The sequence below is a fragment of the Pocillopora verrucosa genome, chromosome 12, assembly GCF_036669915.1.
Source record: "Pocillopora verrucosa isolate sample1 chromosome 12, ASM3666991v2, whole genome shotgun sequence".
NCBI classification, from domain to species: Eukaryota; Metazoa; Cnidaria; class Anthozoa; order Scleractinia; family Pocilloporidae; genus Pocillopora; species Pocillopora verrucosa.
The window spans coordinates 11049970-11067897 of NC_089323.1; the positions used below are offsets into that span (position 1 = coordinate 11049970).

The following is a 17928-nucleotide window of genomic DNA, read 5'->3' on the forward strand; positions in this document are numbered from 1 at the left end:
ACTCTACATTTTATGTGTGAGGACAACTCCTGACAACCAACGGTACCAAGGAAAGCTTTGGATGGAAAAATACCACTGTGGATTTTGTACTTGGCAAGCTTGCGCTTTCTAAAGGATAACCACACTTAGATCATAATTTTCCTTCATTGTTCAATTTTCAAAGTTCTCTCCATGTTATTTAATCATTTGAGTAGTGTTTTAAGAGTAAAATAGAATGGTCTTCAAACTTCTTCCATCCAACTTAATTGCTCAGGGCCACAATTTGACCGGTGAAATAGTTTTGAGTCGCGCCTGTTCCGCCGGTGGTAATCCGCTGAAAAACTTGATCCCTGTCAAAAGTTCGATGTCACGAACTCTAGCCGTATTTTCAAGAAGATACTTGGAAGACGATTCATACTGCAAAAAGTAAGAAACGGAAATATGTTTCACAACAATAGAAGAACATTAAATGAAATAGAAAAGGTTAAAAAAGAAACAATTCCTACACACGAGCTCCTTGTAGAGATAAATAATTTAATTTAATACCACGATGGATTTTCGACCTACATGTAAATGTAGCTACTAATTCAGCATTTTAAGGAAAACTTCTGGATGGTTGGATTCAATGAAGCGCTCTATTTCAATATTTTTTGGCGGCTTTTCATTAGGCCCTTAGGTGACCTGCGCAGAACTATAGAAGCTGATTCTCTTGAATCATCTTCACTCGCCAGCCGTTAACAGAACAAAGTATTTGAAAATCAAGTAAACAAGGAACTGGAAATGAATGACTGACAACCTGTATTGAAATCAAGGCGGACAAAAGCTATTGCACCACGCTTACCTTGAAACAGGGAAGCTTTGGCAAGTGAGGTAATACAAAAGAAATGACGCCAAGTCTTCCTTCACATCCGGGCACTTTGTAATACGGCTTCTTACTGGTGTCACACCGCATGATAATTTTATAGTAATGAGTAGGTATGGCCACTGAACTGGTGTCATTTTTGAGCCACCTTTGAAATAAAAACGGAAAGCGTAAAAAAAGATTATTTGGTTTTAACAACTGAGTTGATAATGTAAATTTGACACTGCAAAGAGTTTCAAAGCGGACGTTTCGAGCCTTAACTCTTGTCAGAGAATCGCTCTGACGAAAGGCAAACGCTCGATACGTCAGCTTTGAAACTCCTGATAGTGGCCGATTTACATGTATTTTATCAACTTAGTTGATAAAACCAAATCATTTTGTTAGACTCTCCGACAGACGCAGCCGCACAGTTTCGTTAGAAACCTACCCCCCCCCCCCCATAAAAAAAGGACCGGACGAACTTTACCTTCTATCAGTATCGATTACTTGACGAAGTTTCTTCACTTACTAAGACATCCGACGTGGACCGTGGTACACGCCCCACCGCGTTATAAAGATAATTTTAGTTTGAGTACTAACCTCGTTATGCTCTCATCTTCATCTCGGAGTCCATCGGCATTCTCGTCGAATATTGAACCACTTATGACGTAAACATGTGAATAGTTTGCTGCAAGATCCCGGACCATATCTTCAGCCTTCAACCAAATACCTGACGAATACATGTACGATAAAATGTTAGCTGGATTTCGCAGAATGTTGAAAAACAACCACAGACAAGGATAAAATCAAACCATCAACACCTTTTAGTCAAAAACAAAATATGTTTTTTTCCGTCTCGTCCGGAACATCGCACGAAGAAAAAGGGCGACACTTACAAGGAATCGAACTCTAGAGCTTCGGACTCCACTGTTTGATGTTGATCCTCAGCTACCGAGAACGTTCATCTTTCTCTATTTAATATGCAATCTCAAAATCAATAATCATTCAATTTACTCTTGTGACGTTCTTGAAATTGCTGATCCTGGTGTTAAGGATCCAAGGTGTGTAATGCATTGTTTCGTTCCATTATAGTTTATAGTATAACGTGTATCGTATCTTTGGGTATAAATGTTTTTGTTTTTTTTTTTTTACCCTTACCTGCGTTGAATCCATGGTATTGTGGTGCTATGTTAGATAAAAGATATGTATCCATCCATGCCTCATCATTTTCATTAGAAGAGTCAAAGTCACCATTCGGCGCCATGTGTCCGCGGTCAACACCCGAATACTTGTAGTGTTTGCAGAGCGAGGCCTGAGAATCGGTAAGGCGAGTATCTTTTCGGAAACAATCTCTTCGGGTTCCTGACTGTGAGGCTTTCTGGGTAAAAGAGAACATATAGCACATATAGAGACCCACACAAATTTCAGAGGGTTTCTTGTCCGTTGATAATCTCTGAGATGTCGCAATGACACTGTCACTGCCAGTGACGCGATTAAAAGGCTGTAGGCAGAAAAGAGCTCTATCACACATCCTCCTAAGGCGCTAACGTTTTCATGGCGGTTCCCAAATGTTTACTAATTACCTTCTCATCAAACTGAATGATCCTGGTTTTACGTACCTCTCCATCAAGTCTATAGGCCACCCATAAAGGTAAACGTAGAGAAGTGCTATAGCCTGTCACAAAACCCTTCTGCGCTAGAATACAACCCTCTCGACCAGCTCCACCCTCAGGTACTCCCCACGGGAGGTGTGTCGCCTGAAATTCAGATACTAGGATAAAAAAAAAACAAACAAACATACATAAAACAGAATAAAAAACGAAAATAATATCAATCAATGATAATTATAATAGTTCCTTATGAGAAAATAACTCGACTGTGGGCGTTTACTTGTGGATGAAATGTTAGTGTAGTTTACGACTAAGTCTAAGTCTAAGACTAAAATCTCCTTTCAGCAAAAACATTAAGAGGAGGAGGCTGCGTGGCTGAAGAATGTGAGCGATGTAGACTTATAATCCGAAGGACCTTAATGCCACAAGTCCAGCTCTTCTTTCTTAAAGGCAGTTTCGATTTAAAGTCTCTCAGCTCTGTAAAAAAAGACCTAACTGGTTTGCCTTATGCCGATTTAAAAGTTACTTCTGCTTATTATAAAACCATTCTTTTGGTATAAGTAACCACGTTATCTGCAGCAAATTTTGCAATGGATGGCAAAAAGTAAATTTAAATTTGTTGTCTTCAAGAATTTTAGACTAATATTGAAAGTAAACTATCGCAAATGTTTAAATTACTTCTTTTTTCATAAAAAGTTGTAGTCAAAATGGTCTGCGCAAAGTCTCTAAAAGATGCAAACAAGTACGTATAACCAAAAATATGTCTTTACTCTCTTGGTCTGACATGTCTAGCTTCTTGTCACTTAGAATAACTTCTGCTCTTTTATCCTATTCAACAAACAAAGAGAAAAAAGGACATTACCACAGGAACGTGAATTGCTCCTCCCAAAAATTGTATTCAGTTTACCACATGTACTAACAGGCCTTAATTCATTTTGTGCTTCTCGCAATTACCACTACACTTTGCATAAAATCATTATCTCAGTTTAAGCTTTGACCAGATAAAGTTAACAGATCAGCATCAAATTCAAATGTAAAAGCGAATTTATGGTGACATTGATGAATTGAAAAATTCAGATGAATCACCAGTTAATAAAACGAGAGATATCCACTTTAAAAGGATAAACAGGTAGGAACCCTTGAAACGAATTAGCTATACATTTTCTACTCCTCCCCCTATTTTTGCTCTTTTGATGTACTCTAAAATTCATTGGACAAATAAGTTCTTCAGAACAGATGAGTGTAATACCTTCTAGAAAAATCGGTGAGTCATTCGCTACTGATCATACTTCTCAAGTTATAAACTGCATTTAATTGCAGTTATATTGAAATAGAATGCGATTGCAGTTATACTGCAACCGCATTCTATTGCAACTATAGGAAAAAAAACAGCATTTCACCACTTACACAAAATTTACAAATGCACTGACTGCAGTTGTCAAAACCTGCAGGTTTCCGGCAGATGTCAGTTCTCATTAACTTTCCGTCGGACTCAGTCTCAAGGACATCAATATCGACACTTGGATCCAGTAGATGCCGCAAGCTACCAGGTGTTCCATCGTTCGGGGCTGGCTTGAGCCCGAGTATATCTGAGAACGAATAGAGACTGATTTTTTCAGAAATAGAATGTAAAGACTTCCTTCCAGGAACCAATTTCGTTCTATTTTGCTGCAAATGTTTAGTACGTCTCCTCGCTAGAGTCTCCACGATCAAGCATCGCTTCAAAGCGAGCCGTGATTCAGAGAGTAACTCAAAGGACAGTGGAGGATTTTGTCGTGGCTCGCTCAAACCTCAGCAGAGTGTGAAAAAGCAGCATCGGTTTCCTAGAAAAACCGTGTTATTCAACGAGGTGTTGTAAGAGGGGGGGAGGGGGGGGGGGGGAATTTAGACTTTCTAGAGGCGCCAGGAGTAAACAGTGATCTACATTCCTTCACCTTTTGAGGTCAATTCCCGACTTCATTTCTCAGTTAGCCGAGGAGAAATTTATTGTCATTTTGAAGCCAATTGTCGACTTCATTTTTCTGTAAGCCGAGGAGAAAACGTAGCCAAGATTTAATTGCGAGATTAAAACGGACACCGTTTCGCTTTTTTAACGAAAATTCTTTTGTAAACGCCCATTTTGCAGTCTTCTATATCCTGACGTCATTAACCATTTCACGTATTTCGTGATTGTACAAAAGTAGTTATTTCTGGATATTTCTAGAACATTCTACCGGGTTATATAATTATGATGTAACTCTACAAGAATAGTTTCGTTGTAAGCTTCCAGAAAGTTCTAGAATACTTTGTAATTATATTTATTATATCACCCCTTCGAACTCGCTCGCGCAATCCCATAGAAAACTACAGTGAAAGCTGACGTGTGTGAGGCCGGACAGGCTGATCAGAGCTGGAAGCTGCGTATCTCGATAGGTAGCCTATATTCTACTTTAAAAAAGTTGATCTCTCGACCACTGACAATTCGCCAACTAGTGCACTAACGGATTACCGCGATCAGAGGTCAAACGAATTTAGCAAACGGCAACCAAAAACTCGCCAAACAACGTTTGAGCAAACAAAAAGCTTAGACCAAACTCTAGTGAGGTAACCTTGATAAGGCGAGTTGGTTTTAGCTTGACGTGTTAAGACATCTAAGTGCTTGAAAACGAAAAGCAAATTACCTGCCATCATGCCGTAAAGTTCCGTACTGAGGAAATGATCTACTACTTCTCCTTTCTTGAAAGTGGGACCATGAGCTACGAATAGAGTCTGGAAACAAAGAAAAAAATGATGATGTATCACTTTTGCCGTATTATGATTGGCAATAATGCGTAAGTCGGCTGTGGATGGTCGATCGAAATTGACCAATCAACAGACAAACTTTCGGCTCCACCTTTTAATTTTGTCCCACAAACATCGTCAAAAACATCGGCAGCGTTGATGATATTTAGCATTATTATACATATGTAATTTGTTTTAAGGCACAAACGAAAAAATATCCTAAGTGTACCACTGGAAGGGAAGGCAGCTAAAGGACAAAATGAGACTATAATTTACGACATGCTTGAGAAGTAAATTACATATACAGCCGGGTTTAAATTCAAAGTTAAGGATTTTGTGTATCGTTTAATATTGTTGATACCCGCATGTTAGGATCTATGTTGTCGTAACCATGATCTCCACCATCACAGAACCAGATCCCACTAGTGGAGCTGGAAAGAACAAATCAAATAAAACAAATTAAAACTGAGAAATAAACAAATGAATAAAGGGGGTAAGTTTCTTAAGAATCTATGCTGCTGGGGGTAGTTATCACTGATAATAGCCCCCAGCTGGGGGGGGGGGTTATCACTGATAATAACCCCCAGCTGGGGGGTAATATCACTTATAATAACCCCCAGCTGCATAGATTCTTTAGAAACCGACCCCCTTTATTCATTTTTATCAAATAGGTTCATAATGTTAATTGGCTACTTCAAAGAGATTCTAAAGCTGACGTTTTGATCGTCAGCCTCTACTCTCTAGCTCTGACGGAGGGCTAACGCTCGGGACGTCAGCTTTGAAACTCTTTACGATGGTCAGTTTACATTTTCAACTCATTTCATAAAACCAAATTATCCTAACTTGATTCAATCACCTTTTTCGGACAAACACGGTTTCACCGATCTCGAGCCATGAATTCTACCACATTTGAGTGACTTATCTCCCTCCATGAGGCGTTTCCACACGTGTATCTTTGTTAGAAATAATTAGTACAAATGTGTATTAATGATCATTACATGACGCACTGCACTCACTTGAATCCTACCAGCCAGCCGTCTTCCGGAATTAGGATAATTCGTCCAATCCTCCTGAAAGATAGCGAATCAGAGACGCCTTCAAGAACGCATAATGTCTAAAACAATTACTGGAATGCAGTCAATTCAGATGAATTATCCTACACACAGGCACTGGCAGCTGCTGGTGATTTCGTTAATTGCGTGGTAAATCTCCTTTCTCTCACACGCACAGAACGCAAAACTCAATTGCTAAAAGTGCTTCTCACCCCCAACCCTTAAATCCAAGAAACCAGTATTAACTACGACTCTCCCGGCAGCAGATTTGGCAAAAAGCAAAGTATTTTACGACCAAAAACGTCAAGGCTAATTCTTCAAATGCTATGATTTTCGGTGAAAGGCACTTCAATTCATTCCTTATTTCATCCTCTTTTTTCATCTTGTAAAGGTTTGGTACTTCTTATTTCTAAGTCCGAAGTACCAGCCACTTAATCGCCCCAGTCTTCCGAAGACTAAAATTCCAGTCCACTTGTTCGTCCAATTTCAAGTATTGTGCTTCTTTTTATTTCGGCCTCACATCTCATCCAAGATTATGCCGTTACATTGAACTAACAACAAGCGTAAGTAAAATGAAAACAAAAAGACGAAAAGATCAAATGCATTTGAGACTTATCATTAATTAAAGAAAACTTTTGGAAACTGAACAATAAACCTCATGTTTACCTGTTATCAGAGTAGTGAAGTCGCTTGGGAAGGTTCTCTTTTAAAAACACGCGAAAGTGTGGATTCTTACACTAAAAACGAACATTTATAAATACGTCAAGGATTTAGTTAAGTTACAACAAACTTCTTCAGAGGCACAAAGAAAATTGGGCATACTTCACAAGAGAAAAGAAAACCCTTTCCAGTTTTGGAAAAGATGACAACAATAACCGAAATATGAGTCTAAATCACACATTAACGCACTAATCCACAGGGAGTGGTAATATAACTTGCCAATTGACAGGTGGCCCGAGCGTACTCTGTAAGAGGTTTTAGGCAGAAATATGTGTATAGCCTGATGTAGCACAAGCCGAATTTCCGCAATACAAAATCTATCCCTGTATCCATAAGTATTATAACACTCTTCCATTCATTGAATCCCGCAGTAAGGCCGCTCGTAATGAGGCTAACGACAACGCGAATTAAGCCATAATGGATGAAAAAACGGAGGACCCCTCGCGCCGACACAGAAGAATTTGGAAACTTTTGCCGCTCGAACAATCGTATTCAGGGAATATCGACGTCAATGAACTCAATAGCGATTCAACACTAATAGACGGGGATAGATTTCATAGCGAGTAAATTTTGGCTTGTACTGCTCCAGCTAATGTACATATTCAGCCTTTCGGATATTCATGTTTGTGACCTTTACATCCTGGAATCACATACAGTATGCTTGGGTCACCTGTGGTCGAATACCATAAATAAATACTTCTTCATTATTTAAATAATATATAAACATATGAAGTTTGCTCAGTTGAAAATTTATTTTGTAAAGTTTGCAAATATGAAAAACAACTTACTTGTAAACGAGCCACAATTTCTTCCGCTGAAACTGAAAGAAAAATAGCCCACTGTACAAAATAAACGTTCTAACACTTCTTGCTCTCTCTTTTTGATAAAGAATCGTGCTCTATTTTTTTTCGTTTTATTGTAAATCGAAATCCTTTCGTTGGCCTGAAAGTATCAGTTGAATGTTTTGGTACAGACTTTAGTCAACCACCTTTCAGGAAAGCGAATTTCATAATCATCCAAGACAGGTACGAACACTTATTAAACATTCTCCGTCAAAAAAAATCATCTATTCTAAAGACGGGCATTAGCCTTCGCCGAGGGTGTATCTTACCCCTCCCTCTCTTCCCTACTGAACGCGTTTACATACCTCCCGGTTTCGGATTCATTGTTATGAATGCCCCTCCGTACCACTGAGGGGAATATACATCATCGAGAGTTACATTGTACTGAAAGAAAGTTAAAAACGTTGTTTGTTAAGGCGTAGGTCCTCGTGTTAAATTCTTGAATGATCAAATTTACTGGCACAAACGAGTCCGATATTTTAGTGGGATCGTATTAAAGTCCAGAACTACTCTGCTCATGACTTTAAAAAAAATCCACGACTGAAACATATTCGTCAAAAAAGCCGAAAATTTTGTGCAAACGAAAGATTCCGAAAAATTTCCGACAAGCTGAAAAAACAAACAACAACAATAATATCAATTCGATTTTTTCCAGCTGGGCTCCGCCTTAGAAACTGTTACGTCGCGTATTCGCTGCCATCTAATTATCGTACATATTTTGCTTTCAAGTTCAGCATGGGGATGGTAGACATAAAACTAAAAAAACCGCGAAAATTCACGTGATCCAAAATGACGACACACAGAAAATTCTGCTTTCATTTTGGATCTTCTTCCTACTGACTTTAAAATCGACTACAGACGCTGCCGTTTGGAAAAAAATTGCCTCAGCAAACACGCAGCACATGCAAAACTAGAGAGTTCAGTTCACAAGAAGTGGCTTAACATCCCAGTCTCATTGGTAATCTATTGTTTGGTTGTCAAAAAAAATCATTATTTAATTCACAGGGGATAAAAAATTGTTTGGTATGGGGAGCATACGTCGGCTCTAAAGATGACAGTTCTTGGTAATTTTTTTCCAGTTTACGCTCTGTCAATTAAAAAAAAACTTGCAACTACTTACTGCGTCTGTATAAACGATTCGCTGGCAACTTTTTGGAGCCATACCTAACAAAACATATTCAAATATTTGTTTAAAGTTCGTATCTCCAAGAAACAACAAATACCAAGTAAAGAAGGAACCATACGTTTACTGATAACGGAGTTCTAGCAAAAGCGACTTTTCTCTCCTCAGTTTCGAAGCGTGGTAGATACCCTAACCATTTCTGTACTGAAATGGTGAGAATTAGGGAGTTACCCCCTATGGAGTCAGAGGGCGGGGTACCGAAAGTTGGGCCCATCCATGTACCAAAAGTGATTTGAGATTTCAAGCACGGGCGCTGACTTTAAGGCAACCCAATCACACGAGAAAGCTTAACTGGATAATCCAATTATCGTACCGTGATCTCCAACAAGGACCATGTTTACTTTGTCCTGCATGGATCGATCCTTTAGTCCCTTCCAGTTTCGAAGCGTGGTAGATACCCTAACCATTTCTGTACTGAAATGGTGAGAATTAGGGAGTTACCCCCTATGGAGTCAGAGGGCGGGGTACCGAAAGTTGGGCCCATCCATGTACCAAAAGTGATTTGAGATTTCAAGCACGGGCGCTGACTTTAAGGCAACCCAATCACACGAGAAAGCTTAACTGGATAATCCAATTATCGTACCGTGATCTCCAACAAGGACCATGTTTACTTTGTCCTGCATGGATCGATCCTTTAGTCCCTTCCAGTTTCGAAGCGTGGTAGATACCCTAACCATTTCTGTACTGAAATGGTGAGAATTAGGGAGTTACCCCCTATGGAGTCAGAGGGCGGGGTACCGAAAGTTGGGCCCATCCATGTACCAAAAGTGATTTGAGATTTCAAGCACGGGCGCTGACTTTAAGGCAACCCAATCACACGAGAAAGCTTAACTGGATAATCCAATTATCGTACCGTGATCTCCAACAAGGACCATGTTTACTTTGTCCTGCATGGATCGATCCTTTAGTCCCTTCCACAGTCTTCCAATCATATCGTCCACTCTTTTGTACTGCGCATTGGTCTATAAAAATGTAGAAAAAGTAGGAAAACTCCACTTATGTCCAGAAATGCGCGAAGTAACTCTAAAGTTAGAATTGACAAAATTTCTTCAAACCAAGTGAATGTTGACGGATTAAACACTTTCGGCGAATTTAGTCAAATTCGTCAGAGCGAAATCAGCTCGGCGGATTTGACGACGAGTTTTCGCCATTTTCGTTTCTGCATACATTTCTGGACGTATCTTTAAAACTTTACATAGAAAAAAAAAACAATTGGCAAAGGTCATGTACACCTTTTGGGTACAGGTACGAGGGAGGGAACGGCCCTTTATATATATACATATATATAGAAATAAGATAGGCTTGCCTTTCGAATGTCAGCTCTATCCTTCAGAGATCCCCCCTTCCCTCCCCTGTTTGGGTTTTGAGTCTTTGTATTAGCTAGGGCGGACAAAAAAGCTGTCGCGACCCAATATTCAGTCATGATGTCAAATTTTGCTTACTCTCAGATTAAGTTTCCACTTCATCCCTCCATCCGTCCCTAGACAACCCAATTTTTTTCGCCTTTTTGTTTTCAACATTGTATAGTGGGAAGAGAGGCTCAAGGAAATAATATAAGATCAGGAAGAAATAATTCTCTCCCATTTTATCTCGACAAGAAAGAATGAAGAATGTTGGCATCCAATCTTTTAACAATGATGATGAGAAACTTTCCTTTCTAGACCGTCCGCTTAAGTGTACCTCGTAATTTAGGTGGGACAGCAAAGCGTCAAACTTACCTTCTCTGAGTTTGGTCCTGCGCGATGCTCAATGTAATCAGGTTGATGGAAATACAGAGTTATGAACGAGGGCCGCCTGGGCACCAAATGACCAAAGTTAGTGCATTTAAGTAAAAATGGATTTTTAGCAGCCTACAACTAATATTCTCAAAGAACGCATTGTTTATGACATCAAAAATGGTCGGCAGACGGCATAGAAAAACTCAGAGAATATACTCTCTGGACAAATGTAAGGTCACAGCTCTACTGATTTTCCGAGATGGAAATACCAACTTCTTCCTCTTAAACTCTCAAAATCAGCCTTGCACGAATTCGGCGTCGCAACGTTTTGTCATTGCATCACCAGGAGCAAAAGTTAATTCGAACCTTACATTCCTCGAGAAAACATTAATCTTAACTGTAGATTGAAGAAATGCAAAATGGTTTCCGTGTTTACATAGCCTGATGTAAACACGCGGGAGGTTGGGAGAACACGAGATAAGCGTAGGAAACCACGACGCGAAGTAGATTAGCAATAACTAATGAAAGAAATGACTAAGAAATAATAGAATGAAAGAAATAACTAATGAAAAACCGTGTTTACATGCGCTCATGTAAAATGGTTTTATGGCCAATCAGAGCGCGCGTACTATTTGAATTATTTTATAAAAAACAATACAACATCCATACACAGAAACCTCCATCTACATCAAATCAGAGGAAAATCTTGCAAACAGGAGTTTAAGTAGAACAAAACTAAGATATATCCTTAAAGACAAATTAATAATGACAAGAACAGTGTGCGTATTTGTTACCGTTTGCCTTCATTGTTGGTATTATCTGCGGTACAGTGGGATGGCAGATCCAACCAGCTAAGAACTTTATCCACACGAGCTTCAAACGGATGAGTCCTTATATAAAAAAATAAAACCAGTTAAAGCACAGGTTAGGTGAAAAAACATCTCTGCAAATTTTCTTCTCCCTTTTTCCTTTGGTCTCTTCCTTTACGTAAACATTTTGCTTCGTTGTTCCTAGTTTTCCTATTGTTGGTTTCTACTTGTTGTTTAGGTTTGTTTCGTTTTTCTAGAACACGTATATAACTCATGACAAGCGTGTATTTAAGATGTTTTAATCTGTAGAAATTGAGAAAAGTAAGTAAAATGAAGTGAATGCAAAAACTGAAAACAAAAGAAGGGAGCAGCAATTATTTATTCCCCTGCGGCTGAGGGTGGAGGATTTTGGGGGAGTCGCATGGTCTCGTCAACAAAGTAAAAAGAGGGACTATAGAAAATCGACAGAAAATTAACTGCTAATGAAATGGGAGGGGGGGGGAGGGGGGTTCAAAGCCTTATGAGGGCTCAGGTAAATTTTATCGGGACACAATCAACATCCTCCAAATCCCTGTCCCCCCCTCCTCCCCCCCCAAAAGAAAAGGCGATAAGTAGAGACTTGCTCCCAATGGTTCTTACATCCATTTTTGTCTTATGATCGCAAATTCAGCGTTCATCATATTGAAAGCATAATCGGCACATCATTTATCTCAGACAACTGTTCACACAAAACTCCTCCTCTCTATGATAAAATACTTACTGATTGTAGGCATATGTGAAGTTGGGTAATATTCCTAAAAGAAAAATTAGCGGCGTCAAATTAACAAATATATTTGGTGTGTCTGTTTAGTACTAGATCACAGATGACGTTAAAATGTGGACAGAATAAAAAAGTGGCACAAAAACGCGCAGCCGAGTTTGTCAGTAATGTTGTTACCATAATTTGACGTCTGCCGTGATCTGTTACTGTGCAGACCCACGGAAAAATGGAATGTAATTTTTTAATGACAACAAAAAGAAATACTTGTTGATGGAGACGTCATGTATATGTCTGTTCTACCATAGATCACAAGCAAGAACCAATGAGTGCGTCATTCATTCAGTTTATCATAAAATTCCCTACAGACACATCTTACCTTCAATAGGAACGTCAGACCCGACCCAGAAGTAACACGCAGACACAAGACCTTGCTTAATGGCGGTCACCCACAACTATAAATGAGAGATAGGAGACGTTCAACCTTCCAACTGATTGATTTCTTTTGTTTACTGTTGGTGTTGTTGTAACTCTGCTTGGCCTTCCTCAATTTTTTTTTCTCTTGGTTTTCTTATTGAGTGATTTAACAGATGCTTCGTTTGATTGACTGTCTGTAGACAAGCGAAGTAGTCGTAAGTCGGCGAGCAAGCAGTCATTGGAGATGCTTGCTAGACGCTCACAAAGGTGCACAAATTACCCAAGGGCTAAGTGGTATCCAAAGTCAGACCTCAGTCCAATTTCATAATTACGCTGCAGTAAGGAGTATGGCTACTCCCCTCCCCCACCTCAGCATTACAGCAGGCTCTCCGGAAGTTTGATGGCACTATTTACACTCCTGGGTGGAAAGAGGTATTATGAGCCGGAAAAGACCCGAACTTCATACTTTTGAAGCAATGGATAGACTGAGTATCACGTCATCGCATATCCCGTGAATAAAACAGAACGGACATTTGATCGTGATAAGGTCATGCCTAATAAAACGGCTCAATGACCCAACCCAGTTTGGATCCAAACGCTCTAAACATCAAAGCCCAGTTGTTCAAAAGGGCGAATAGCACTATCCAACGGATAAACCGCTGTCCAACGTGCTGTGCTATCCTGAGGATACAATGTATCCAGTGGATAGAGTTATCCACCCTTCGATCAACCGGGGTCTGGCCATTAGGCAATTGTAATGGAACAAGTCTCAAAAGAGGGAAGGATCTTTATACCAAGATGATAAGAAACTAACTGGCGGGGTTGTTCAAGCAAAAAAAATACCAACAAGCGTCTCAGCCACGAAAGGACAGGGAAGGAGGCCTGTTGAAATCATCAGTCCTATCACTCTCCCTGACACAGCATTACTGCAGACTCTTTGAAAACTGCGCTGTTAAATTTTGTTTCTTGTGAACAACAATACCCCCAACTACTCAAGCAAGCTACTCACTGGTTCGCCTTTCCACCATTTGGGATCAGATGTCGTCGGTCCTCCAATTCTGAAGTTGTCATTTAGTTTTTCGTCTCTGAAATTGTTAGCCACAATACCAGTATGCGAGGGAAAAAGACCCTAGTGATGGAATAAAACATAGGAAAAAACAGTCACGATCGATTTCATTAAAATTAGAAAAATGTTCCAATTGATGTGTAAGGTAATAGCCTGTTTCAGACGTTCAGTTAGTGAAACGAAGCACGGATAGTAAATGTTGCGATAGTAGCGGAGGAGTGAAAAAACCGAGGGAGGCTTGGGTCGGGTCCAAACCTTTTCCCTTCCCGCCTTTTTCGCTCCACCACTATTATCGTCCTCCTAATTTAACCATTACGTTCCGTAAGTGCATGCTCACCGTTATCATGGAATAGTGGTTAGGAAAGGTCTTTGTGGGAAATTGAGGAAGGAGGAATTTTGCTCGAACTCCATTGCTAGCTGTCGGTGAGACAAGTGAGAATTAATAACAAATCGTAGTTACTGTTTACTTTCGTGATCAAATCGTTATTGTTTTTGAGTATCAGATATATAATCATTACTCTAAAAGTAAGCAACTTGTCTGTCCTCTAAAGATTGCTGTGCGTGTAGGCTTCTCTCCGAAATGATATCACTGAAATTTGAAGCCACCGCTTAGAGTCAAATTGTGCTCATGGCTGTCTGCCCGTCGGCCAGACCACTGAGGTCTACTGAGTGGACTTCATGGTTCCTCTCTGCTCACCCTTTTTACTTTCTAGCCTTTAGATGGCTTGATAAATAGATTTTTGCGAGTTCTCTGTCTGTCTAAGAGGGGGTTGTTTTAGTCACGCCCCTAAGTAACGTTTTGTCAGGTGACGAATGACTTAGTAACTTGCGTTTATAATTGTATGTCTAACTGTCCGTCTGTCTGTTCGTCTGTCTGTCTGTCCGTCTGTATGTCTGCTCGTCTGTTTTTCCGTCCGTCTATTTGTTCGTCGGTCCATCGGTCGGCCCTTCCGTCCGTCCGTCCGTCGGTCCGTCTGTTCATCTCTCCGTCAAACTGTAACTGTATGTCAGTCTGCTTACAGGACTGCTGAATACTTCTTTAATTTGGATCACTGATAAACGTTCAGAATGGAAGTAGATTTTTCTTACCAAGATAATTGATGTTAGGGGTTAGATTTCTCCCAAGAAAGTCTGGTCGAAATCCATCCATTGAGATAATAATCAGGGGATCTGATGAGCTGTCCATAATAAATTACAAAAACATAGTAAATATAATAAAGTTAATAGCTTCACGGCTTCCTCAGATGACCTCTCTTAAAGTACATAAACGACATCATGTGCCATGAAAGGAATAGTCAAATAAGCATTTTATTCTTTCTCCACATTCTCGAAATTGTATGTTGTTTTTTAAGGAAGATGTAAAGATATAACTACTTCCTAAAGCCCGGCAACACTCTAAAGATGATTTAATACACTAATCTCTGTCAATTTGATCGTTATTGAGAATCAAGAGCTCATTTCGCTTCAAAATTGACGCACGGGAAATTGGTAATTATTTTCTCCGATAGTAACGATTTACCATGTAACTTCATTACTCGAGGGCATATGCAAATCCCGGCCAAATTAATTGCTGATGTCTGCCAATTTTTCACGCTAATCCTCCCGCTTTTGACATACAAATGGGCTAGTATCTGGTTTAACCATACCACACGCTTGCTCAAAATATCCCTTGACATTCAGTATTTCGTGTGTTTTTTTGTTTTTTTTTTTAATTCAACCCAGTCTTACCATTCCTCCTGTCCTCCTATAGGTGATTTGCTGACTAAAACGAAGACAAGAAGAGACCGTAGATAAGAAAAACTTTACATCATAACAACAGAAGTCCCACCTTGTTCTTTCTCCCGGAACAAATACTGTACCGTTAAGGCTCAGACGCAGGCGTTATGCGCCGATCAATTCGAAGCTTCAACATCCTTCCCCCCACCCCAGGCACCCACGGGAATTTGACTGTCGCCTGTGCTTGGGAGTGGAGAGTTTGAACCTTGCCTGGGTGGGGTGGAGTCTTTCCAGAGGAATACAAGGGTATTTTTTTCAAATATGGAGGTGTTTAAGGTAAAGAGCTCACAAGAAAACGTCTAAAGGTCTAGGTTTTAATGCTTGGTCAATGAGTAGAAATTCACGGTCGGCTGATTTAGTCTTATATCAAAATACGTTCAAACACCAGCAGACCACAAAAAGATTAAAAAATAGATAAATAAATACAAAATAAATCACAAGGACTTTAAGCTTACCTTTGGATTTCTTTGAGCGTACTTTAACGAGAAACACCACGAGTAATATAATTATTAACAAAATGACTAAAATTGCTCCCTACAAGAAATGGAAGTATGTAAATTTGTTGGCTTCATAAGATAATAAACAAATTTCCACAAGAGTTAACGATTGAAATACACAATGTGATAAACGTACCGCAACTAAAGCCAATCGTCTTTTGCTCAAGCCGAAGTATTTCTTTTCCTGAAAAGCAACAACTGAATCCGCAGGCATGTCTTTTTCAAAGGTTGGTCAGGATGTCGTTAAATTAGAGGAAAATCTTGATGCTCTTGAAACTTTATCACATGGGTCCCCCACCTGTTTAGCACGGTATCTTGTTTGGGTTTCTTTAACAGACACAACCTTCTATCACACCATCTGCAGCCGCTTATAGAAAAAGTTGTTGAAAACTGCTGTATGATTCCATAACCTCCTTTCAAAAGTTTACGCAAAAATTCTTTATCTGCTAGGTTCTGAGATTCCAAAAAGTAAAGTTATCAAATCTTCCTCACATGGTTTTTGTATGGCTTCCATTTGAGATCTTACAAGAAGCGAAATTACAGTGTACAGTCCACCGTAAGGATTGCAACAATTTTGTCACGAGCGTCCGACGAAAGAAAACATCCGAGTACTTTATAAAGAATTGGAACCAAGACCTTTTGACTTCACGGTTCGATACGAGCTAAGCTATGGAGCGGGCAGTGCGCCAAACGTGGCCCCTTTAAAAATAAATATGGGAATATGGTAACCCATTAAGTTGAGCAAATTTGTGGGTGAAATATTAATAATGACAATAAGTGCGCCATGTGCGCTTCATCGAAGCCTGTATTAACATGCGTGAGCAAGGTGAAGAAAAAGTAATGCCAGTCAAGTGAGGCCGAAATTCACTAATCCGAAGCGAATGTGAAGGGAGACTATTTCGGGCCTCTGCTTCTACTTTATATTTGGCCAAAATGGTTTGGCTGAATCTTTATGTTAGATGACAAGGATTCTGCATACTGCAAAGTCGCGAAGCTGTTATACCCCGTTTTAAGTAATGCTAATCTTGGAGTGTTTTTCCTTGCTTTTGTTTTGTTTTGACTCACTGAAGAAAACACAAATTAATAGCATTGATTCAAGTTAAACTACATGATGCAGTTGCGTGACGCAGTCGAAGCGAACAATGTTATGCACGAACGATTTCACGGAATGCAACAGTCATGAATCATTCGCGATCCTGTCCTTGTAGCAACTACAGATTACATGGACACTGAACTCAACCTTGTCAGCATGCTTTGAAGAACGAGGAAGAACACAGAAGGATGTATTTTTCCATTGGCGGTTGCCGATGGTGTAATAGGCGGCCCTACCGAAACCGAAACACGAGAACCTGCTCGCAGGCTAAATATACGGCGATTAGTGGTCTCGCAAGCGGTTGTAGACCGCTGGAAACCGGTGCTGCATGAAACCCCTGGAGTTGACAATACTTAATTGCAACTGCTCTCCAACAAACAATTATAAACTATTCATATTCACGCAGCATTTGCTTCTATAAATGCGAAAGCATTCGAGAAGAACGAACGCACACTTTAGAGTAATATGCGAGTTCAGACACTGCAACTTACCGATGATCCGCCGTCTACCTTCACCTTATATTTTCGCTCATCGTCTTCCAGCTCGGCGATTAATTCTCTTTTACCCTCACCCATGGTTTCACAAAAAGCTTTCTGAACAATTTGCGAGTGAATCAGTATTTATGCACACTATCGGAAGTGTTTACGGTCCCGCGGGAACACACATCACAACTAAAGGTCTGATCGTCATGTTTGCTTCTCTAGGAGAAGAAGGGGGGTGGGGGTCAGGCTCGGTTTAGGAAACATTAAGATCTTTCTGCACTTTCCAACTTTACAATGAACAACAGAGAAGACTCACATTATTCACA

The 17928-nt window shown here is 39.9% G+C and overlaps 1 protein-coding gene across 1 annotated transcript; it reads right to left on the reverse strand.

Annotated features, from left to right (window-relative positions):
* Positions 1-7: 7 nt before the first annotated feature.
* On the reverse strand, positions 8-17803 carry LOC131781315 (venom phosphodiesterase-like). The gene is made up of 26 exons (XM_059097966.2): positions 17612-17803; positions 16164-16211; positions 15986-16064; positions 15483-15516; positions 14844-14932; positions 14092-14171; positions 13698-13817; positions 12651-12726; positions 12275-12308; positions 11500-11595; positions 10706-10781; positions 9841-9949; positions 8925-8968; positions 8110-8188; positions 7751-7782; positions 6909-6979; positions 6207-6260; positions 5552-5621; positions 5091-5178; positions 3838-4019; positions 3201-3258; positions 2440-2591; positions 1979-2198; positions 1421-1550; positions 821-989; positions 8-396 (listed from the first exon to the last, which is right to left on the reverse strand). Exons 1-26 carry the CDS (start codon positions 17693-17695, stop codon positions 250-252), a joined length of 2421 nt encoding a protein of 806 aa, XP_058953949.2. The 5' UTR covers positions 17696-17803; the 3' UTR covers positions 8-249.
* Positions 17804-17928: the final 125 nt, after the last annotated feature.

Bases quoted from the DNA above. Each gene is read 5' to 3' on its own strand.
- LOC131781315 (XM_059097966.2), bottom strand. From the start codon at position 17,695: ATGGGTGAGGGTAAAAGAGAATTAATCGCCGAGCTGGAAGACGATGAG. The intron at 16,065-16,163 runs GTACGTTTATCA...CATTTCTTGTAG, and splicing joins GACGATTGGCTTTAGTTGCG to GGAGCAATTTTAGTCATTTT. The intron at 15,517-15,985 runs GTAAGCTTAAAG...TCTTCGTTTTAG, and splicing joins ACGCTCAAAGAAATCCAAAG to TCAGCAAATCACCTATAGGA.